The 24,071-nt window shown below is 33.6% G+C and overlaps 3 protein-coding genes across 6 annotated transcripts; 2 read left to right on the forward strand and 1 right to left on the reverse strand.

Annotated features, from left to right (window-relative positions):
- The first annotated feature begins 274 nt into the window (after window positions 1-274).
- Window positions 275-655, forward strand: LOC140178542 (secreted RxLR effector protein 161-like). Its single transcript, XM_072215719.1, has one exon. It carries the CDS (start codon window positions 275-277, stop codon window positions 653-655), a length of 381 nt encoding a protein of 126 aa, XP_072071820.1.
- Window positions 656-6,389: 5,734 nt separating this feature from the next.
- LOC112740330 (uncharacterized) lies at window positions 6,390-7,999 on the forward strand. Its single transcript, XM_025789089.3, has 2 exons — window positions 6,390-6,816; window positions 7,394-7,999. The coding sequence occupies exons 1-2, from the start codon at window positions 6,442-6,444 to the stop codon at window positions 7,976-7,978; spliced, it is 960 nt and encodes a 319-aa protein (XP_025644874.1). The 5' UTR covers window positions 6,390-6,441; the 3' UTR covers window positions 7,979-7,999.
- A 430-nt stretch (window positions 8,000-8,429) lies between these two features.
- On the reverse strand, window positions 8,430-13,733 carry LOC112741839 (mediator of RNA polymerase II transcription subunit 18). Of its 4 annotated transcripts, none has more exons than XM_072213940.1 (8): window positions 13,319-13,700; window positions 12,428-12,507; window positions 11,675-11,747; window positions 11,501-11,552; window positions 10,640-10,739; window positions 9,844-9,901; window positions 9,398-9,754; window positions 8,430-8,705 (listed from the first exon to the last, which is right to left on the reverse strand). In XM_072213940.1, exons 4-8 carry the CDS (start codon window positions 11,534-11,536, stop codon window positions 8,603-8,605), a joined length of 654 nt encoding a protein of 217 aa, XP_072070041.1. In that variant the 5' UTR covers window positions 11,537-11,552; window positions 11,675-11,747; window positions 12,428-12,507; window positions 13,319-13,700; the 3' UTR covers window positions 8,430-8,602. The 4 variants fall into 4 exon arrangements, with proteins under 4 accessions (XP_072070041.1, XP_072070042.1, XP_025646757.1 ...); XM_072213941.1 differs by having other exon boundaries at window positions 11,501-11,579; window positions 13,319-13,429; XM_025790972.3 differs by lacking the exon at window positions 12,428-12,507 and having other exon boundaries at window positions 13,319-13,733.
- Between the last annotated feature and the right edge of the window lie 10,338 nt (window positions 13,734-24,071).

Below are 24,071 nucleotides of genomic sequence, written 5' to 3' on the forward strand. Positions count from 1 at the left end.
ATGGTTTCAGAAGATGTCCGTTTGAGCATACTCTTTATATCAAGTTCGTTGAACCTGGAGATATCTTGATCGTGTGTCTTTATGTTGATGATTTGATCTTTACTGGGAACAATTTGAAGATAATTGCAGAATTCAGGAAGGCTATGATAAAGCACTTTGAAATGATTGATATGGGCTTGATGTCTTACTTTCTTGGCATTGAAATGGTTCAAAGAGATGATGGTATTTTTATTTCTCAGAAGAAATAGCAAATGATATTTTGAAAAAATTTTAAATGGAACATTCAAAGCCAGATCCTACTCCAGTCGAAGAGAAGTTCAAGTTACTAAGAGAAGATAAAGAAAGAGCAGTAAATCCTACATATTACAAAAGTTTGATTGAAAGTCTAAGGTACTTGACTGCGACTAGACCAGGTAATGTGTTTGGAGTTGGTTTGCTTAGCAGATTCATGGAGGAACCTTGTACCAACCATTTGCAAGCGGCAAAAAGGATTCTTCGATATATCAAAGGTACTTTAAATGATGGTATTTATTATGAAAATACTGATGAAGTGAATCTTGTCGGTTACACTGACAGTGATTGGGCTGGAGATATAGAAACAAGAAAAAGTACTTTAGGATTTGTATTTTATCTTGGTTCTGGTGCAATTTCATAGTCATCAAAGAAGCAACCAGTAGTAGCACTGATAAACCACTATTTATGGTTTATCTTCTATTGAATTTAGTGGATTTTATCAACTATTCGTACACTTATTCATATAAATTGCATGGTTTTATAAATCCTTCCTAATTTTGTGCTGTGATTGAAAACATATTTTTTTGGCCTTAAAATTGCCAATTTTTAATCTTCTTTTATTACCATTGATGCTGTGATACGTGCGTTAAGTGATTTCAGGTTTTCTAGGGCAGGAATGACTTAGAGGATGGAAAGAAAGCATGCAAAAGTGGAAGGAACACAAAAAATTAAGGATTTCAGAATCTAGTAGCGACGCGCACGCATGGACGATGCGTACACGTGACTGGTGCAGCAGACAAATGACACGCACACGTGGCTGACGCCTACGCGTGGCTAGTGAAAAGTCCAGCGACGCGTACGCATAGCTGACGCGTACGCGTGACAAGCGTCACGTGCCTCAGTTACGAGAAAATGTTGGGGGCGATTTCTGGGCTGCTTTTGACCCAGTTTTAGGCCTGAAAATACAGATTAGAGGCTGCAGAGTGAAGTTGGAAGCATCAATCAATCATTCACTTTTCATTCATACACACTTTAGGTTTTAGATGTAGGTTTCTAGAGAGAGAGGCTCTCTCCTCTCTCTAAGTTTTAGAGTTTTTAGTCTTATTTCTTCTTAAATTCAGATTCTCATCTTACTTTAATTTAGTTTCTATTCTACATTCTATTATTTTAGCATCTTAGTTTATCTTCTCTTGTTGATTTCTTTATTTTTCCAATTTAGTTTATGAGCTCTTCATGTTAGATTCAATTTTCTTTTAATGCAATTTGAGGTATTTCATGTTTATTGCTTCTTTCTTCATTTGTTATTATTGATTTCTTGCAATTGTTGGTCTTAGATTTTACATTCTCTTATTACTTTTGTATGCTTTTATTTTGTGCCTTCCAAGTGTTTGATAAAATGCTTGTGTGGAGTTTAATTTAGATTTTTATGTTCTTGACTTGGATTAATTATTTAGAGACTCTTGAGTTATCAAAAGTCTTTTGTTGATTGGTGATTGAAGATTGCCGGTTAGCTTGAGCTTCACCAAAGCTAGTCTCTCACTATGAGTTGACTAGGACTTGTGAACTCGAGTTGATTGTATGCACTTGACCTTCCTCCATTGGTTAGAGGTTAACTAAGTGAAGGCAATTCACATTTACCATCACAATTGACGATGATAATGAGGATAGGACTTCTAATTCTCAATCCTTGCTAAGAGTTTTCTTAGTTATTAGTTTATTTTTCTCGCAATCTATATTTTCTTGTTCCTTATTTCAAAAACCCCAAAAATATACTTTCCCATAACCAATAATAAACTATACTTCCCTGTGATTCCTTGAGAGACAACCCGAGGTTTGAATACTTCGGTTAATTTTATTGGGTTTGTATTTGTGACAAACAATCTAAACGTTGATTGAGGTTTAATTGTCGGTTTAGAACTATACTTGCAACGCGATATTTTTGTGAAAATTTTTACCGACATTTTTCCTCCGTCAAGCACTCTCTACAGCAGAAGCAGAATATATAACAGCAGCAAATTGTGCAATGCAAGCAGTTTGGCTAAGAAGAATTGAACAAGAAACAAAGTACTCCAACAAAAATATTTTGTGATAACAAGTCAGCTATTACATTTTGCAAAAATCCAGTATTTCATGGAAGATCGAAGCATATTGATATTCGAGTTCATAAAATCAGAGAATTGGTAAATGAGAAAGAAGTTGTGATCAAGTACTGCCCAACTGAAGAACAAATTGTAGATATATTTACAAGGCCATTAAGACCAAGTTATTTTGCAAGTTGAAGAAGATGTTTGAAATGATAAACTCTACAAGCTTGATTTAAGGGAGGCAATGTTAGAAAATTAAATTAAGAATATTCAAGAAAGTAGTACAACTACAACATACTAGAACATTGAAGAAGTTCAAAATCAAATTGAATTGGAATTGAATACAAGTTGTACTCATCATCTTCATATTAGAAGAATGAAGAATCATGAATTGGAAGTTTCTGATTAAGAATTTGAAATAAAATTGAACAAAAAATTGACTAGTCAAAGTTTTTACATGTTTCTTGAATTATTACGATTAGTATTTAGTTATTATAAGAATTATTATTTTATTATAAAAATTTGTCTATATAAAGACTTCATATGTATATATTGTTATCTATCTTTTCATGAACCAAAATACTTAGTGTTTGTTTTAAAAAATTTTCTTCTTATTATTATAAGTGTTAGTAAATTTAAAAAATAAAAAATATGATAACATCATTTATATAAATAGGTGATTCTAGGATCGATTAAGTGTGGTATTCTACTTACAAGATTGTTTAGGTACAAAACAACACACAGAGACGTAAATTCAGAACGACGCAAAGACAGTAAATCTAAAACGGTAATAATATAACGGTGGTCCTTGAAGGATTGAACACAATATTTAATTTGTGCTGCTTCCTTCTTGAAGTTTGTGTACAATATACGTGCCTAGATGTGTGCCACTGCTATTGTTCGAATGGGAGGGGGATAACAATTAAGTGAATTAACAATTGAGAAATGATAAAGTGATATATTAAAGTTTGTTGGATTTTAGACTCTTAGTCTTATGTTGCATATGGGCTAGACTTAAGATTTCTTTTTTATCAAGACCAACAAAAAGTTTTTTTATAACTTCTATTTAATTTAATTTTTTCATAACAAAAAATTAACTTTCTACTATTATGATAAGTTATACATGTAAATTTTAATCAAATAATTATAATTATAATACAATACTATTATAAAAATTATAATAAAAGATTATAATTTAACATAATAATTAATAGAATAAAAATATAATTTTTTATTTATATTTATATATTTTATATATTATTTTATTATAATTCGATTATTTCGGTTCAACGGGGCTTAATTAGCTCTGCTCTTACTTCTTCATTCTTCTCAGGTTTATGACTTCCATTCACCATGCAATTCCTCTGATTCCTCAAAGTCACTGACGCACTTCCATCTTCACAACCTTCATGTGCTTCTTCAATTTTATACTGCTCTCTTCCTTCTTTGCCACCGCCACTTACTCCATTTTTCTTGTTCATCGCCTCATTCTCAGCTTCATCAAGTCCTTTTCTCAACCTTTTTTCTCCTCGTAGATTGATGCCTATCAAAGTTCAACATAGATAAGGTCAATGTTCTCTTTTGTCCAAGATTTAACCCAGCAATCGAGTCAGTTTTAAATTTACCATTCAAAAGACCAATTAGGTTTGTAGTATTAAAATATAATCTTGTTTGTCAGTTTCCATGCGTTCCATATCATAACGAAATTAACCGCTTTCCACGTCCTTCTTGTTTGATCGATCTACTGATGAGTATAGTTGCCAAAATATCTCCCGAATTATAAATATAAATATAAAGGAAACTTCTATGATGTTGATAGCAAAAATAAACATGTGATGATGTCCTTGTGTGTCACTATAAAAATGCAACCCGTGGCTATTGATCTCATTAATTGTTACGGAGTAACTAATGAACTAAGTTCCCGTTCGTTGTTTGAAGAGAAGAAAGTCTCATTTCTTGCGGCTAGTTATTAAGTATAATTATATGTTTAATTAAATGAGGTATTTGAGCTATTAGTTAAACAAGAAAATGAATATTAAATTCATATAGTGTACTAAAAAAGTTACAAAAACTTACTTTATTATTTGATAAATGACGCTAGCATATATTGGAATATAATTGTGAAAAAATTTTAGTTTTATTAGATACATATAGAGTTTATAAGACAAAATTGATTGATAATATTTATTAAATACTAACTACGTCAATTAACTAAGTTTTTTTTTTCCAAAAAAAGTTAGAACTTAAAAGTGAAATTCAAATCCACAATTTCTATCTTAGTATGGAGAGATTATGTCATTTGAGTTATAATTCATTAACATTAACTAAGTTATTATTGAGTTAAATTAGGAAATCCATTTTTTAGCCAAAAATAACTTTTTATTTTAAATATTAAATATTAAATTTTAAATTTTAGAGTAAAATATATTTTTTGTCGTTAAAATTTGCTAAACCTTTTAAAAATATACTATTTTATTTTGTTTCAGAACTTTTCGATTTACATCAAATATATCACTGATGATTAATTTGTCAAAAAACTTAAAAGACCAATTCAGCAACAATTTTACAAAAAGAACTTTTAACATAAACAAATTAAACATAGTTATTATATATTATTGATGGATTAATCCTAAAATTTTTAAAAATTTAGTTGTAAGGGTATATTTGATGTATATTAAAACAAAATAAAATTTAGAGATATTTTAAAAATTTTTGATAAATTTTAAAGACAAAAAATATATTTTATTCTAAATTTTAAATTATAAAATTTAAATTATAAATCTTAAATTATAAGTATAAACTTGGTATCCTCCTTAAAACAAGAGTTAAAAAATAATTCTATAATAAAATAATTAATATTAACTATTTAAAAATTTAATTTTTATATTTATTTTATTATTATATAAGAAAAATAATTACAACTGAATAACAAACACATTTAAAAATAGCTAATATTAAATAATCTACATAAATAAAAAGACATATATTTAAATTCAAATCTGAATAAATTAAATATAATATTCTAATTTTATTCTTGAACAGAGACTTTTTTTTTTAAATAAATTTAACTTTTTTATTATAATTGTTTATTATATTATTTTAATATATAAACATTTTTCTAACACTACAATTTTTTCCTACTTATGATTATATTCATATTCATGTGTGTAATTTATTTATATATTATATACCATGCAGTTCGATAATTCGGTCATTGTTAAACCAAAAAGAACCCTTTATTATTATTTAGTTAATTAAATAAATATTACCAACCAATTCTATCCTACATATAGATATATAGTTAATAATAAGATTCGAAAATTTCCATAATTATATTCTACTATATACTTCAACAAATAATAAAGCAAATTTTTGTAATATATTTTTGGTACAATACATGACTTTTATATTAATTTTTTTGTTACCACTACAACTTCTTACTAAATTTTTAATATGGTCCAAATATCTCATTTAGTTAATCACATAATTAACCTATAAAAAATAGGAGACTATCTTTTAAACAAGGAACGGGAACATAACCTACTACCTACTCCATATTCCATAAGACACTAACAATGAGTGAAATCAATAGCCACGTGTTACTTTTTCAGAGTGACACATAAAGACATCATCACATGCTTATTTTTGCTATCAGTACCATTGAAGTTCCCAAATATAAATATATTTTTTGATTTTGAATATCTTCATCAACGGTGATAACTCCTGAGAATATAATTAAAACATATTGAAATATTTGAAATAAAAGTAAAAGAAATTAAAAGTTCTTTAAAAGTTCTTTTAACGCTCTTTAAAAACTTTTGAAATGTCGTTTTTTATGAGTTTAAACTTTTGAAATAAATAATATTATATTATTTTCAACTTTAATTTTAATTTTGGATAGAAGTTGGGTGATGTTTCTTTAATTTTAAAGAATAGTTTTGATATTAGGGTGATAACTTTGATGTACTCATTGTTTTTGTCTTGGAGAGTTTTGTACAAATTAGCTTATCTATATATACGAGTACCAATACATAACCTTTCATATAATGAAACATTGAAACATATCAAATTATATGTACCAGGTAAGAAGGATACCTGGTCAATCAAACTTGCAGAACGCATCATGGGAATACTTATTAGCCTTGATGGTAGAGTGATGATGAAAATCATGTCCACACCTACTGTAACACTAATTGCCGCGGAGGTAGGAAATCTTGAGTTTCTATCTCTGATTATGAGCATAGACCCCGAATTGGTATGGGAATCTGAAGACACGAGCCAACGCATAATCCGCGTAGCTGTATTGCATCGTCATGCTAGTGTCTTCAATTTATTAATACATCATCGTGCGGGACCAATCGCAGATTCCATAGTAACTTCCATTGATGACGAAGGAAACAATCTATTGCATTGTGCTGCAAAATTAGCACCACCAGACAAACTTAAATTGGTCTCTGGAGAAACGCTTCAAATGATGCTTGAGTCGACATGGTATAAGGTATTTGGTGCGTGGGGTGTGTTTGTGTGCGTATATATCTAAAAAAGAAAAGGCTCTTTCGGGGAGGTGTGCAGAGAGAAGAATGAAGAGAGTGATTTCTGAAATTTGTGTGCTGATATTTTTATATGAATTTGACTATTAGATGATAATTTAGTTAAATATAATAAATTATTTAATAATTTTTAACTATGATTTTGATATAAAAATAATTGTATATAAATATTCACCCTTAAAAAATGGGTTAATATATATTGAAAAGAAAGACATAAAATTGTCTAATGCACAAAACCTTCACTTTAGTTTGAGTAATATTATAGGGTCGGTGTAATTTATTGTTTTTAGCCCGTAATTGGCCAATAATATCTAAAAGTGGCTATAAATATGATACTGAACTGTTAGACTAAAAGTAATTGAGTTGTTGGTTAAAAGTAGGGTCAATATAAATTAAAATTGTTAGTCCACTCAATTTTTTCTTTTAGTTTCCTGTCAAAAATTAAACATTGTTACTATATTAGTTAACTATTTGATTCTATCGAAACTTGAAGTTGTAATGTGGGCATCATCCTTGGCATGGCAGGTGGTGAAGAAGTTGATGCCACCATCATCAGTGGAAATGAGAAACTATGCAGGTCTTACTCCACGCCAACTGTTTACCATGGAGCATGAACCATTGCTCAAGAAAGGAGTATCTTGGATAAACAAAACCGCAAAGGCTTGCATTATTGTTTCGACCCTAATTTTCTCTGCTTGCTACAGCTGGTTAACTGGTAACAATAATGATGACAATAAAGGAAGTCAAAACGATTCCAAGAGACTAGCCTCCCAGATATTTGCATTAGCAGATACCGTAGCATTGATGTCATCTTTAGCCTCTGTCTCCATTTTCTTCTCTACCGTCATCTCACGTTTTTCTGAAGAGGACTTTCTCAAGTCACTACCGCTCAAGTTGATATCTGGCCTAGTGGCATTATTTATCTCAATCATAAGCATGATCTTAGCATTTAGTAGTACCTTCTTCATAACAAATTACGAATATTTGAAGTGGGTTCCTAGTTCCATCTCTGGGGTTGCATTTTTAACAATACCCCTATTTGTATGTCTTCAGTTTCCCCTATGGTTTGATATCATGTATTCAGCTTACATTTCTAGTTCTCTCTCTTGACCAAAAAACTCACGATTCCTTAGAATACTGGAAGTATATCAATAGAAATCGGTTCCATTTTTCTGATACGTAGGTTTCTTTACTATGCATGATTTTACATTCCAATTGTGTGTACAGCTATAATTGGATTCAGATTGTCTTAAATGTTGAAAATGATAATTTGTCAACAAAAATAAAGTTAAAAAAAGGAATAATTACAATAAGTGTAAAATGACAATGACGTTGATAATGGCCGGGGAGACAAAAATGTGGAATGATAATAATATAAAGCGAAAAAAATCAACCATATGTTCATCGTCAAAATATTAAAATTAGAGACAATTAAAATTTATTTCAAATATTAAGAATAAAATAAAATTAATTAAAAGTTACCGGTATTATTAATATTTTTCGAAACATACTTTACCCAAACAAATATTATTAAAAAATGCACTCTAAGTTTGGAAGTTGATGAGCAATAACAGTTTTCACACATTTCTCTTCTTTTCCGTTATAAAACTTATGCCACTCCAAAGCAACTTGTGTCAATGGAGTTCCATTCCTTGTTTCAATTAACAATTAATCATGTGTAACATGAAAGTTTAATAGCGTACAAGAATTTTGTATCTATACATTACAAGCACACTACAAAGTTGTACCACCACCGTCAGACATAAGGGATGCTGCAGCTGCAGCAGCCGTAGGAACAACTCCAGTTGAAATGCCTGGTTTTGACAGATGCAAAAGCCTGATAAAAATTGAAGTCAAACAGTTGTACGTGTTAGTAATATGAATGAACAATACAAAGTATGATAATCTTCATGACAGAAGGATATGTTAGTAATATGATATGACAGAAGGGTTCAAAAAAGATAATCTACCTCGTGACTTGTTCGAATACGATAGCTAGACTTTACAAGAGCATGCATGGCAATGTGACAAAACATTCCAGATTAAAATTTTAGGGGATATTATTTTAACCTCCCAACTTAGATTATATCACACAAGATCCCCTTGATTTGTCATACCTACACTGAATTCTCCGCCACATTTTATAAAATGATGGGATAGAGAGTATGTATTATTCTCATGGGAGATTAGCATATATTTTTTGCAAATGGTGAAATCTTATATGTAATATCCCCAAATCTTCGGGGGTTAGTGTAATTTGTTCAAAATTTAGCCTCATACAGTATAAAAAGGGTAGGTGTATGCAGCCTTGTACAAATAGAAAGATTGTTTCCAGAATTTAAATTTGTAAGCTCCAAGTAGCAAGGCAACAACTTTACCATTGCACCAATTCAACATGTAAGTTGGCAATAGACTATATCCGACAATTAGCCGCCACCAGGTATACAAAAGCTACCACTTCAGCCCCGGAAAAGTTGAAAACGTACAATATAGAAAATTTGCAGAAGAAAGACAGTAAAAGTTTCTTACGGTGCAAGATATTCACAAAAGGATGAAACTGCAGAAGCAACTTCAGCATAGGTTTCACCAGTTGCAGGTGCAGTTACTTCAACCAACTGTATACCAGGCGTTACCGGTACAGCCTCGTCCGTTGCATGCACCTTTAGCATTTTATTGATTGATGACACCGTTACAGTGATTTGTGCACCCCTGTTAAAATGGAAAGAAAATCCCACTCTAAGCAGTTCATGGTCTAACTTGTACCCAAGTAAATAAAACATACGAAGCACATTCTTGCTTGCTTTGCTTTCAACCATTGTCCTAACCAGAACTGAAATTTGTTCAGCACCGGCACCCCTCATTGCACCCCCAATATGTCTTACAGTCCTGAACAAGTCACCAAGCATTTAATAGATTTTTATATGGACATAAGAAAAGTTCTAATAAGTGAATGGCGATAATACTGCATGGTTTACCATGATGGTTCAGCCTGCTCAAGATCACATAAAAGTCGAACCTCAGATGCTACAGGGCCTGGAAAGAAAGCCAATAAAATCATGTCCAACTTGAAAAACTCCAAATTCTTATGTCATATACTCGATGTTGTTTTCAAGTGATTAAGTAACACTAGAATAATAATGTTAAGAGAATCACTAAAGGTGTGGAAACATCCCACATCAATGTAGGAAAAATCCAGAACAGCAAACACATCATATACTGGGATAAGTATAATTCTTTGGTAATTCATGCATTAATTGAAAAATCAATAGAAGAGCACAATAGTTACCAAGTAACAGCATAGAAATGATAAATCAACAAATCATGGCAAGCTGAAGTTCAGAGAAAAAAAGAGAGTACATGACACTTCAGCCTACAGAGGCTTGGTTTAAGAGATGTAATTCTGTTTTGCTGATTTGCTTCCACCAAGTTAGACAGAAAATGGTGCTTGAATGCTTAAAACAAGCATTTATCTTTGCCATTGTTATGAAATGGAATAGTTTATCACTCTTTCCTATGGTGTTTATAACATGAGAAGTTAGTAAGTATGCTTTGATAGACATGCAGTGGGATTGGAGGCTTTGTTGGATTGAAGTATGTTTCCCTCATTCCTAAGGTGAGTTATTCACTGTTTGTTTACAAAATGATAAATAATACTATTTCCTTATTCTTTAGCAATAAAATTTCTTTCACCTTGGAATAAAGGAACACTGACAGATAATGCATTTGCCTTGCTGGCTACAACATCACATATTATCACAAGAAAACACTAACCAAGATTTGGACCACTCTTGAGGCAAATTTCATGAATCCTTAATCGCTCTCTTTGGACGCCACATAGCCCTTGAAGAAGAATCTCAAGGGCCTCAACATGCTGCAAAAAGATTACAAAATATCAGATGCCAAGGTCAACTTGAACACAATGCTTTCCTTTCCTTATTAAAAATTTAAAATAATACATTAAGATAGAATTATCGAGCTAAAAGAAATGTTCACTTAATTCTTATTTAGAAAGTGGAACCAGAGAAATGCACGCATTGATGGGCGTTAGATTCAGAAATAAACTTGTTTTCTACTTTTCTTGCACATAGAGATTCTGAACAAAATAAACTCCACTATGATACACCACCTTGTACACTCATTCAAAATAGTAGAATACCTCAGTCCAACAAGAACGATAATGAGAACACACACTGTCAACATAAATATTCAAAGACGTTTAAAGCAATTTACTTGAAAAGTATAGCGGAAGTGATAATGGCCAGTATGGGTGACAATCTTGAAGTCCTTTGTGAGGAAAATTCAGTATTTTTATAATATTAGAAGGTTCTGTTCAAATATCAGCGTGTAATATTTGAGTATTACAATAGCATATATTTAGATAATTGTGATAGTCAAAGTTTTGGTGCTTTATGAAAGCTTCTCAATGTAAAACCCACACTCCAGGAAATTAAGAATATGATACATTCAATAAGGTACTATGTTTTTGAAATTATACGAGTACCGAAATCCTATGCTACCTTTCAAGGGAACAATTCACACCCTAGATAGCTATAATTTGAAGCAACTGAAACATCTCAAACTCTAGGGAAAAACAAATAAATTTAAAAATCAAAAGAAAATGAATAAAATCACCTGTGTCTCTATAATACCCTGAACCACGCATTCCATATTCACCTTTGTTCCACTGCATTAGACACCAAGTGTTACAAAGCTGTTTATGCAACTCGTCAAATATTTTTCCCTATTTCATGCAATAGAAAAAATGTGAAAGAAGAATGTAGAAGAGGAAAGAGAGAGGAAACTCACAGCAGAGAGAGGGGCACGGTGGTGGCGGACGGTGGTTGAGATGCTCTAACAAGAAGTACGGAGTGTGCGAACTCTGGAAAACAAAACAAGAAAGAAGAAAAAGAAAGAGGGGCTTAGCTGGACCTACACTATTTAAGGTGCACTGTGGTCCTTAAATTCTATTCTCTCAAGTAGTGTTGTGAACTACAGATGCACATGATCGATCCAATCCTAAATTCGGTTAATCATATTTTAACGGTTTGGATTTATCTTTTGATTCAATATTATTTTTGGTTGAATTTGAGTAGATTTGATGAGGTCCGATTATATTTGATAACTAAAAATATATTTCTAATAAAATTAATAAAGAAATGCTATATTTTATACTTTAGTAATATTTTTATATTATATAGTGTTATTTTTATTTTCATAATCATTTATTTTGATATAAATATAATATAATATTTATATACTTTAATATTTAAGTTTAACATTTTATTAATTCGGTATATATAATTTTCAACATAATATGTTAACCCAATCTTATCCATTTTTTTATTGGATTAGTTAAGAATTGAGTTCGAATTTTAAAATTAGGGATTAATTCTCTAAAATGAGAAGATTGAAAAATGATATAGTGAGCTAATGAGATATTAATTTTTATTGAATTTATAAGTATTATCATATGAAAATGTACTGTCTTAATTTAAAAGTAATTAAACACTTATTTTCTCGTTTTATTAGCCTTCCTACAAAGCTTGATTCTAAACGTACCTTCAAACTGTAAGCACTTAAAACAGCAGGTGAAATTGTTTTCTCTACAAACCTAGTACGAACAAGTTTCTCTATGAAATCTGTTGAAAGAGAATAGATACGTGGATTGGATGAGTCACTTCACTAGCTAGCCTTAACAATTAGTTAATACCAGTTAAGGAGTTAGGCTGAGCTGGCACAATGAGCCTTAGCTGGCACAGTTAGTTAATACAATTGCATCACATGCTTGTATCACTATAAATACAAGATTACGAGAGCCGAACTGGCTAGTGAACCGATCAAGTCATATACTCGGATGATAAAAAAAAAAAAAAAAAGGATGATGCAAGTCTCATCTATCAAAAAGGAAAAAGCCAAAAATACCAAAACAGAGAACAGACAAATGGAGATCAGTCCAAATATACTCAGATGTCCAAAGAGAAAGAAAAAAAAAACTAATGACGATGTTGTTAATGAATCGCTCACTTAGTTTGTGGTTCCTTCTGATCACAACTTCAAAATCTCTTAAAGCAATTAAATTTTTAGTTGGTGAAAACTTTAGTACAGAAATTTCTTGCTTATCCAATTTGCAACATAGTTCAGTGGTTAAATAATATTGAATGTATAATGAAATGAATTTGAATTCTTCAAAATTGAATCTATGAATCATACAAGTCTAGAAATTATTGGGTAGATTGCAAGTGACATAAACATTAATTATGACCCAAAAATTTTATATGATGTGTTTCTCTAATATGCCACGAACTGAAGTTTGAATCGAGAAAATAGAATAACGTGTTAGGTGAGATTGAAGAATAAAATTGGATTTATCAAAACCAAAATGAAACTTAGAGCCAGTAATCCTATCTATCTTTACGCCTAAGTGAAACTGAAGAAGCAGTGGAGGCTTACCCTCGGTGAGATAGAGTGAAATCGGAGAGAGAGAGCTAGCTTGAACAGAAAGAGATGTCGAGGAGAGAACGAACGTGAGCAACGCCGGGAAGAGGACCGCGACGGAGCTGAGGCGCGCCGGCAAGAAGAGAACGTACGTGGGCGTGCGTTTTGTGAAGGTGAGCGATGAGCGACGTCGACGGGAGAAGTGGGAGGCTAGTCCAGCGGCGACTTGAGGGTTCTGTGGCAACGCCAGCAGCAATGGCACCCTCTGGCCGACAGAGACTTGTTCGGCGATGGAGAAGGTGGGGGTGAGAGGCTGCTAGGGCCTAGGGCAATGTCTCTCTTCTCTGATGTATGGGGGGCTAGTGGGTTCGGTTAGTGCCTCAACTAGGGATTTTTTTTTTTCTCTTAAAGTTATAAAACAAAGCAGTTTAGACTTTAGAGACACCAAAAAGAACCGGACACATTTTAAAACAAGGTTCTGAGAACCGAACCGGTCATCGAATCGTTCTAGTAACTGGTTTACTGGTTTATTGGTCCAATCGATCCAACCGTAATTCAACCAAAAAAACCGTTTTAGAATAAAATAATAAATAAATTATAAATATACATACTAAAATATAATTATAGTCTAATATAAATCTTAAAATATCTTCCAAATTTAAAACACTACATGAAATGTCATAAATCAAAACCATATGATCTTATCAAAATACAAACTTAAGTTTGTTTTTTAAACAATTCACAACCCTAATTCTCTATGATTTCTTTTGGAAAAATAAAATCCCATCCAAGAAGGAAACCATAGCTGTAACTAATTGAGAATATTTGTCAAACTCAGCACCAAGACATAGAACAACTTCCATATAGCACAGTACCAAACAATCCAATTCTCAATTCCATTACTCATAAACAAAAGGGTGTCTAAAATATCTATAGAATCAATCAAATTCAGCATTAAAAATTATCAAAAACCAAATTTGCAGTTAAACAGAATAAAGTAAAGATGGGATTTATACTCAAATTCTCCTTAATCTTAAACCATGTCTCAGCACATACTTTGTGAGCAGCAACAAAATCATCTTTACAAGCACAACCTAATTCAATTGGAACACCAGACTCAGAACTATCACTCTCCAAACCTATGTGACAAATTCTACAATCCCTCTCCACTTTGTGATTAGTATTATTACTAATATTATTAATAATATTAACATTGCCAACTAATAAATGGATATTGAAGCTTTAAACTTTATTTAACAACAAGCTGTAACATGGCTCAAATAACAAATTAACCAATTTAATTAATACACAACTCCAAACACAGCAAGTAATCTACGTCATACACTCCTCAAAAGCAGTCCCAAATCATTTGCAATAACAGTGAACTATGCTTCATAAACTACTCAAATTATCAAAATCAGAAACATGACACACACTATTTAGAATCTACAGAGGCACACCAATTTCAATAAATGCATAATTGGCACAATTTATCAAGCATAGCAAAGCTAAGTTCTCAAAGAAAAATGTTGATTGAACACAAAAACCAAGGTTCTGAAAATCGGACCGGTCATCAAACCGCTTTAGTCACTGGTTCACTGGTTTATTGGTCTAATCGGTTCAACCGGTGGTTCAACCGAAAAAACCGTTTTAGAATAAAATAATAAATAAATTATAAAGGACCAAAGATGAGGGTACTCCAAGAACTCCTATTAGATGCAACAACATTCAACATTATCACATATTCTCACACACACATACAAAGCCTTAACTCAGAGAACAACCACTGCAAGTGACTTGGAAAGAAAATGTAAACACCGAAACAATCACAAGCATACAGAACATGTGAATATTATTATAGCAAACATAATAATAAAATAGCTCTTCTAATGCGTCTTCGAAAATATCCCAAATCAAGAAAACTACATAATCTGATCCACTTGATTCAGAAAGTTACATATATTAGAAAAATTAAGAATCAACTAAAAGAAAAAGAAAAGGAAGGCCTGGTTGATTCAATTCAATTGCCTGAGATGAAGAATCAAACAGGGCTGAAAAGCTGAGAGTTTAAATGTTAAACCTCAATATTCAAGTAACATGACTCCATTATTGTTATTATTACACCCTTCTAATGTCACAAATTCAATATATATTATAGTCCGTTGACACTTGTGTATTCACAACTTGGCCTCATCATTCTGATTCATACCTTAAGTAGAAGAAAAAGTCCCAATAAGCTTTCATTACAATTTTATCCAGAGAGTTGGGGCTTTGGTTCGGAGTTCATGCCAATGATAATGACGAGAGGGATGAATCCGTGAATCAGTAACATAGGCAGTGCAAATTTTAACAAAGTTCACCACAATGATTAACAACAACAAAAAGCACTGAAAGAACACTCAGTAATATAGGCAGTGCAAATTTTAACAAAGCTCATCACAATGATTAACAACAACAAAAAGCACTGAAAGAACAGTGAATCACTAACATGGGCAGTGCAAATTTAAATTTTAAAAGTTATCAATTTAAAATTTATCATCAAATACAATCGGTGAGCAAAGCCAATCAATCAAACACTGACTGAGCATTCTGTTCTGATTCTGTGACTGGGAAGCGACAAATTCAGCAACAAATGCAAGTTACAGCAACAAATTTAACAAATCCTAGTAAAGTCCCGAGTTACAGCAAAAAGGCAAATTTATTGATTACCAATTCAGCAACATGCAGAAATACAGGGAGAAGGGAAATCTGGAAAAGAGAGAACACTAAACCAAAACATTAACCAATAATCACACTAAACCTGCAACCAGCAATTCCAAGACAGCAACAAACATTAGTACATTATAAAACATTCCAAAACAGTGATGACACTAAACCTGCATAGTAAATAATCTCAAAGACAATGATCACCAATATCCAGCAAATAAACAATAAATACACAACAACAATTTAGCAAATAAACAAGAACAAGACCTAAATAGAAAATCCAACAAATTAAGTCGCAGCAACCAAACAATTTGACAAATTAAAACAACAGCAGCCCAACAATTTAGCAAATCAACTTAACAAATTCAAGAACAGAAAATCACAAAAAAAAAAAAGTAACAGAAGAACACAAGAACCATTAGCAAATTAACAAGTTCACAATAACAGTTAAAAAATTTACCTGAAGAACACTAATGCAAGTGGAATCATCATGCTAACATGTTTTCTGCAAAGATGCTATTTGTACAGCTAAAATTTCCTAATTACTATGATCCAATTATTCTAATTTCACATGCAATCAACTTACTAAGTTTCTAAAAGCTAGAAATTATAAAACCAACCAGAAATATGGTTAAAGCATTTCATCAAACATGTTGAGTGCGGTAAAATTAAAACGAAATAAGAGAATTCAAAGTTTAATTTCAATGCGATAGAGAAGAGAACATAACTATTGTAACTTTAATTTAGTTTATGAAAAACTCCAAACCACTACCAAATCAAATAATTACTTATTGTAATAGAAATCAGAAGTTGCAGAGTTTGAAGAAGAGTATTGGTGTTGTGTGAGTGTATTGTCTGGTGGCGGGTTTAGGGAACTCACGGCGGGGACAAAAGAGAGCAGTTCGACGGCTGAGTGGAGCGCGCGGGTTGGTGGCAGAGTTTGAAGCAGAGCAACGTGGCTTCCAGACGAACGCGAACTCGAACGGTGAACAGCGAGTGAACGCGAACGGTGAACGCCGAGCGAACGCGAATGGCGAAGAACGCGAACGAAGACGCGAACGTGAACGGCAAACAAACGGCGACGGAAGCGCGGCTGAGCAGACAAAGACAACGGACGCCGAGCTCGAGGAAGCAACCGCGATCGGTGACAGCGAACAGGGGTTGAAGATTTGGAGCACGAGGGAAGCTAGATGACGGATGGCGAACTTTGAGTGCGACGAACGGCGGCAGTATGCCACTCCTTGTGGCGGTGGTGTAGGCTTACAGTGCTAGGGTTTTGTGGTTGGGTTTGGGTGATTTCTCTGACCGAAAGAAAGAAAGAGGGAGAAAGGGAGAAAGAAACGAATGAGCTTCCCTTTTTGTGTAAACCGGCCGGGTTTCGGTTCGGTACGACCGGCCGGTTCTTGTCCGATTCAACAGTTTTTTACCGATTTTATGATTTCTGGTTTTACATGCTTGACCAGATCATTAGTATTATCGATTCGCGGTTAAATCGGTCCAATCGGTCGATCCGGTCTAATTTTTAGAACATTGTTTTAAAAAACTGGATCGGTTCCCGCAATTTATTGATTAACTGTCGATTTAACAAGTTTTTTCACTAGTTTTTTGTCAATTGATTTTTTAATATGAGATTGGTTCTCGGTTAACCCAATTAAATCAGTCATAGAATGATTCTAATTACTAATTTATTAATTTATTAGTTTAATCAATTCAATTATAATTCAACTGAAATAATCATTTTTATAATAAAATATTAATAAACATACTAAAATTTAATTATATTCCAATATAAATTTTAAAATATTCAAAATAAAAGTACTGCATTATTATCCTTCTGTACATCTTGATTGATACCATAATTATGGAGAATTTGTCTTTCCAACTTTCTTTTAAAGGAGTTTTATGGCCCCTCCTCTTTATTAGTACTTTAAACTTCTTGTAGTTTCAAAAGAATATATTTATCTTTGATAAGAACCATAATTATGGAGAATTTGTCTTTCCAACTTTCTTTTAAAGGAGTTTTATGGCCCCCTCCTCTTTATTAGTACTTTAAACTTCTTGTAGTTTCAAAAGAATATATTTATCTTTGATAAGAATAGAGTCTAGATGAAAGAAAGATTCATGAAATAGTTTGGTATATGACACATGATTATCACAAGGCTCATTCTGAACCTATGCAATTTAGGAGAAGGATGAAAACTTTTGCAGAGAAGCTTATAAAATGGTAGCCACCTCCTCCTCCTTTTATCAAGCTGAATTCGGATGGCTCCGTTAGTAAGGATGGCAGAGCGTCTTGTGATGGTATCCTTAGAGATAGCAATGGTAAGTTTATAGCTTGTTATAGTGCAAATTTGGGTTACATGTTTTCATTCATAAAAACACATAAGCATACATATAATGCAAGATTAAGAGTACGAATTCAACAAAAATAGCATTTCTAACATTTTTTCCTTTTTGATAATGACAAATATTTTATGTTTTGAAAAGCTTGCAATATAGCAAATAACAGAATAAATGTCATATACTAAATTTTTTTGCAAAAACTGCAAAAAATTCTCTCTAAAACTAAGCATATCGGTTTGTGAAAACCTTTTGCATGCAGAAGCTTTGAAAACACCGTTTTCAAAAACAAAAGATGTTCTCCTTTTTGAAAATATTTTATGTTCCCCTTAAAATTTATCTTTTGGAAACATAGCATATATAAGTTTTTGAAAAGCCATCTTTAATCAAAAAAATTTTGAATAAGTTTCAAAACATACTTAATTTCTCCCTTTTGACATTAGCAAAAAAAAGGGATAATAAGTTCACACACATAATACTTATTTCAGAAAATATAAACTTGGCCTTTTATTAATCTACCATTAGCCAAATAATCATTTAATCACTTGTTATGCTACTAATAAGCATAACCATAAGCATTCAAGTATAAACAAGCAAACATAAGCAAATCCATGCATTCAATTATACAAGATCATAAAGCATAATGAAAAGCCTAAGTTTACTAGCGTTAGTCCATAAGCATAAAGATATAAAGTGCAAGAAATAAAATTCCCCATACTTCATCAACAAGCATCGTCCATCCACAAGTCTTCATACTTAAAGTGGTGGCTTGTGAATTTCATAGTGAGAAAACATTGCATCCAATTGTTGCCGTTGATATTGAAGAATTCTTCCTTACTCTTGAAATGCCTTCATTTGCTCTTTGGTTCGCAAATTAGGATTTCACACAGCTTAACCAGCAAGTGCACTGGATCATTCAAGTAATATCTCAAGTGAGTGAGAGTCGATCTCACAAAGATTGCTGGACTGAGCAACAATGGTTATCTAATTGGCTTAGTTAGGCAAGTAGAAAAGAGTTGATTGTTGGTGTAATTCGCATAAGACAATGAATAATAAAGTAAAGAAAGCAAATAAAAGGTTAGGTGTAAAAACAGTATGAGAAAACAGTTAAACCTTTGGAGATGTTTATTTTTTCGGATTAAAAGTTCCTACCAACTATTTTAACAATGCATGATTCATTCCATGGCAAACTGTAAATGATTAAACCCTAATATCTTAGTGGTTTAATCTCCTCTAATCTTCATTAATCGCCACTCTTGTGGTCACTTAATTCTAATTAGAGGGTTAAGTTCAAAAACTAATTTATAGCCACAAAAATCCTAATTACCCAAAGCTAGCAGGATTATATGTCACATATCCCAATTAGTTCATGTAATAAGCAATTTAGGAGAAATTTGTTTTCAAGCTGTTGTTCAATGCGAGATAACTCTCTCGAGAATCACAAGAACTCATGTAGAATAAGGGTCATACTCTCGTGCTACCCAGATTCATAAGATTAAGAACGAAAACAATCCTTGAAACTGAATCAGTACATTAATTAAAATAGAAAAGCAATAGTCTTAATCCATAAAATTAAACAGAGCTCCTAACCTTAACCAAGGAGGTTTAGTTGCTCATGACTTACAGAGAAACTAGGATTCGGAAAATGCGCGAGAGGAAGAAGATCTGTATCCTAAGAGATCTTTTCCCTTTTATACTAACCTAATTTGATACAGGAATAAAATAAAAATAATAATAAATTCTAAGACTAAAAGATATTGTTTGTGAATAAAAAGTTACAAAAAGAAAATAAAATATAACTAATAAATGCTAAATCACTTGAGATGCCAAGGAGAGTGAATTCGGAGCAAGCTTGCTGGCGCTAAACGCCATATTGGGCATTTAGCGCCCTAGAGGGAGTAACTTCGCGCATGTTGCTGGTGCTAGTGCCCCAAGAGGAATACGCCAACTTTTCTATTTCAGCTCCAAACTCTGCCAAACTACTCTGAATTTCACCTGAAATTATAAAAACACAAGAACAACTCAAAGTAGCATCTACAGAGGATTTTTTACATCAAAATACTATGAACTTAAATAAAATATAACTAAAAATAACTAGAAAATGATAAGAAAAAGGGTATAAGATACTCACGCATCACAACACCAAACTTAAACTGTTGTTTGTCCTCAAGCAACCAAAACAGTATAGGACCAAGAAGAGAAAATACTTAAGACTTGAGTTATCATGTAAGCTCAGGTCTAGTTACTGAATGGGATTAATGACACTCTATTTCTGAACAGTTTTGGCATCTTACTATCCTTTAAAGTTGAGAAATATTGATATCCTTCAGAACTAGAACTTGGATGATATTATAGATTCTCATCTTTTGGCTCTAATTGATTCTTGAACACTGGTTTTTCTTTTTTTTTCTTTGGTGCTTTGCATCTTGAGCCTAGCCGTGACTCTAAGTGTTTTGTCTTCAAGCTTAACTTGATACAAGAACACCACAAGCACTTAACTGGGGAACTCTTTGAGTTCTAATTTTTCTTTTTATTTCTCCCAGACAGCAATGCTCAGAGCCTTTGGCATACTCTGTAACAACAATTGGTCACGACTTTAAGTGTTCAGTCTCAAGGGTTACTTGACACTTTCACACCACAAGCATATGGTTAGGAAAACCACTCTTTTGAGCTTTAGATCAGTTTTGACCCTCCTAACTATTGATGCTCAAAGCCTTGGACCTTTTTCTTTTAATTTTTCTTTTTCTTTCTTTTTGTTTCTTTTTGCTGTTTGTTTTGCTTTAAGAATCAATCTCTTTCTTATTTCAGAGAATCAATAATACTTCTCTAAATTCCTGTTCCTCAAGAACCAATATTCTCAACTTCAATATCAAATATGCACTATTCAGTTCATACATTCAGAAATAGAGATAGTGCCACCACATCAAAGTAACTAAAATACTCATAATATATAACTCAAGATCTCATGCATTTTGCTACTTCTTTTTCTCTTGATTTTTGTTTAAGCTTAGTGAGCAATACATGAGGCATCTTTTAAAATAACAAAAAAATTTAAAATAACAACTAAACTAGAAAACAAGAAAATCCTACTAGTGATCATGCAAGACTAGAATAGAAAACAGGAAATAGAATAAACTTTTGAAAAACAGAAAATAAGATAAAAGAAGGGAGAATGAAACTCAACCACTTCAGTCATAGTGGCTGCTGCTCCCTCTGGGAAATCTTCTTTGGCATCTCAGCTCCTCCAGCTCATGCCCCTGCCTCTGTTACTCCTCCACCAGCTGGTGGAGGAGGACAGAGTGGTCCTGATACTTTATTCTCAGCTGATCCACAGAAAATGTCAGTTCCCTAAGGGATGTAGTCAACTGGTCCTAGTAGTCACGGGGAGGAAAGTAATATCTCTGAGGCATCTCAGGCTGTTGAGGAGGAGGAGGAGGAACTGGCTCCTGCTGATGTCCTTGCTCGAGCTCTCTAGCATGCTCCATACCCCTCTTAGTCATCGGCATATCCACGTCGATCGGGAAAAGTTAGTCTCGCAGTGGTGGAGGGCTTGTCCGCTATTCTGTAAAGCTCTTGAGGGATCACCTCATGCATCTCCACCTCGTTTCGAGCATGATACAATGAATCATCATTGCTCAATCAATGGAAACCTCAGAGCGGTTACTCGTAGGGATGATGGAGCATTGGATGAATTCCAACCATCCTCAAGCTACTGACTTAAGGTCATGCATACCCAGTTGGTAAGGTTGACCTTTAGCATCCTTCCTCCACTGAGCTCTGGGTAGGCAAATGTCAGCAAGAATCTGATTCAGCCACTGGTCAGTGTTGACCCTCTGAGTGTAATAATGAGGGTCTTCTCGGGGCTCTGATAACTATAGCGCCACCCTCATACTCTCCGGGCTAAAATCCATGATGTGCCTTCTAATCACGGTGCGCCAATTCTTTGGCTCCGAGTTCACACCTCTAACATGCTTGTAAGTGACCCAAGCATTGGCATAGAACTCTCGAACCATCAAGGCTCTGACCTCAGTTACGGGGTTGGTCAGAACTTCCCAACCCCACCTCAGAATCTCCTCTTGGATCTCCTGATAATCCTCCATTTGGAGATCAAAACGGACCTCAGGAATCACCTTCTTCTTGTGCACCACCTCATAAAATGTTTCTCATGGGTCTTTGTAAAGAACCAGAGGTAGTCCCATAAGCCGGAGGTGGGAGCCTTTTCCTTTCTCTTCCTTGAGGATTCACCGATCTTAGGTGCCATGGATATAAAGTGAAGAAGCAAAAAGTGGAGCGCCCAACACCAAACTTAAAAGCTTTGCTCGTTCCCCAGCAAAATTAAAAATGGAAAATAAGGAAAAAGATAGAAGAAAATGGGGAAGAGAGCTTTGGCCTTGGCTAAAAAGAAAAGGGAAGTGGGAAGTGTAAAGAATGTAGAAGTAAGTAAGAAAGGATAGAAGAGGATAAATGGAGGTGTGGTGAAAGTGAAAGTGGAGTGGGGTATTTATAGGTGGGGAGAGGAGGAGGGTTTAGTTATGGAGTATGGGATGGGAGGGAAATTGACTTTGAATTTGGGTTGTTGGAAGGAGGAATTGATGGGAAAGATGAGTGTGGATTGGGTGGAGTGGGAGGTTGGTTGAGAAAATCAAGGGATTTGATAGGTGATAAGATGGATGAATGTGGATGAAAAAGTGGGTAAGGAGGAGAGAGAAGAGGGGGTTTGAATTGGTCAAAAGTGGTTGGGGTTGGAGTTTAACCAATAGTGAAAACTCTTCCTTCATTCTCGCAGTAGCTCCCTAGGCGCTAAACGCCGGTTCTGGCGTTTAACACCAGCAGGGGATCAAACCTCTTTTTTTTTGTGGCGTTAGACACCAGTAATGGGCGTTAAATGCCCTAGGGGAGCAACAAATTGTGTTGGAATGCCCCCTTTTGGGCATCAAACGCCCAAGCCAAAGCTCCCTCATTTGGCACTAAATGTCCTCCCTAGCGTTTAGCGTCCAAAACTGTTTTGCTCCAGGGTGTTCTATTCTTCTGTCTGAGTTCTCCTGTCCCTGTCCTAAGTACTGTACATGATCACAAACATTATAAAAACTAGGAAAACTATGGAAATCAATGACAAATAAAAATTAACTAAAAGGAACTCAAACTATAAGAAAACTGAAATCAAAATAGAAATAAACTAAAGGATACTTATAGTTGGGTTGCCTCTAACAAACGCTTTTTTACTGTCATTAGCTTGACGAGAAACTCCTCTAAGGAGGAGGATCATAGGGGCTCAAATCTTCACCCCTCATTGTGAACTTCCTTCCTGTACTATTATGAATCAACTCAACATGTTCAAGTGACAGGATTCTGTTCGCAGTATGTGGTATGACTAGGCTTCTTATGAACACCACCTTCATGCCAGGTGAGAAGTCCTCAATAGGGATCTTCTTGTTCCTCTAGCCTTTAGGCACCTTCTTCTTGGGTTCTCCCTCCTTAGTGGACAGTGTACATCCAACACCAAACTTAGGTTTGATGTCAAGGGGGATAGTATCAGTTCCAACCAAGGAAGAAGGCTTAAACACTAAATTTTGTGTGCAAGTACCTCCTTTGTCAGAGAGTGGTAGAGGTTTAAAGACTTTGAAAACCAAGTAGTCTTCCCACATCCTCAGAACTAATTCACCCCTCTCAACATCAATTAAGGCTCTTCCAGTGGCTAGGAATGGTCTTCTTAGGATGATAG

This window comes from Arachis hypogaea, chromosome 14 (genome assembly GCF_003086295.3).
Source record: "Arachis hypogaea cultivar Tifrunner chromosome 14, arahy.Tifrunner.gnm2.J5K5, whole genome shotgun sequence".
In the NCBI taxonomy this organism is placed as follows: Eukaryota; Viridiplantae; Streptophyta; class Magnoliopsida; order Fabales; family Fabaceae; genus Arachis; species Arachis hypogaea.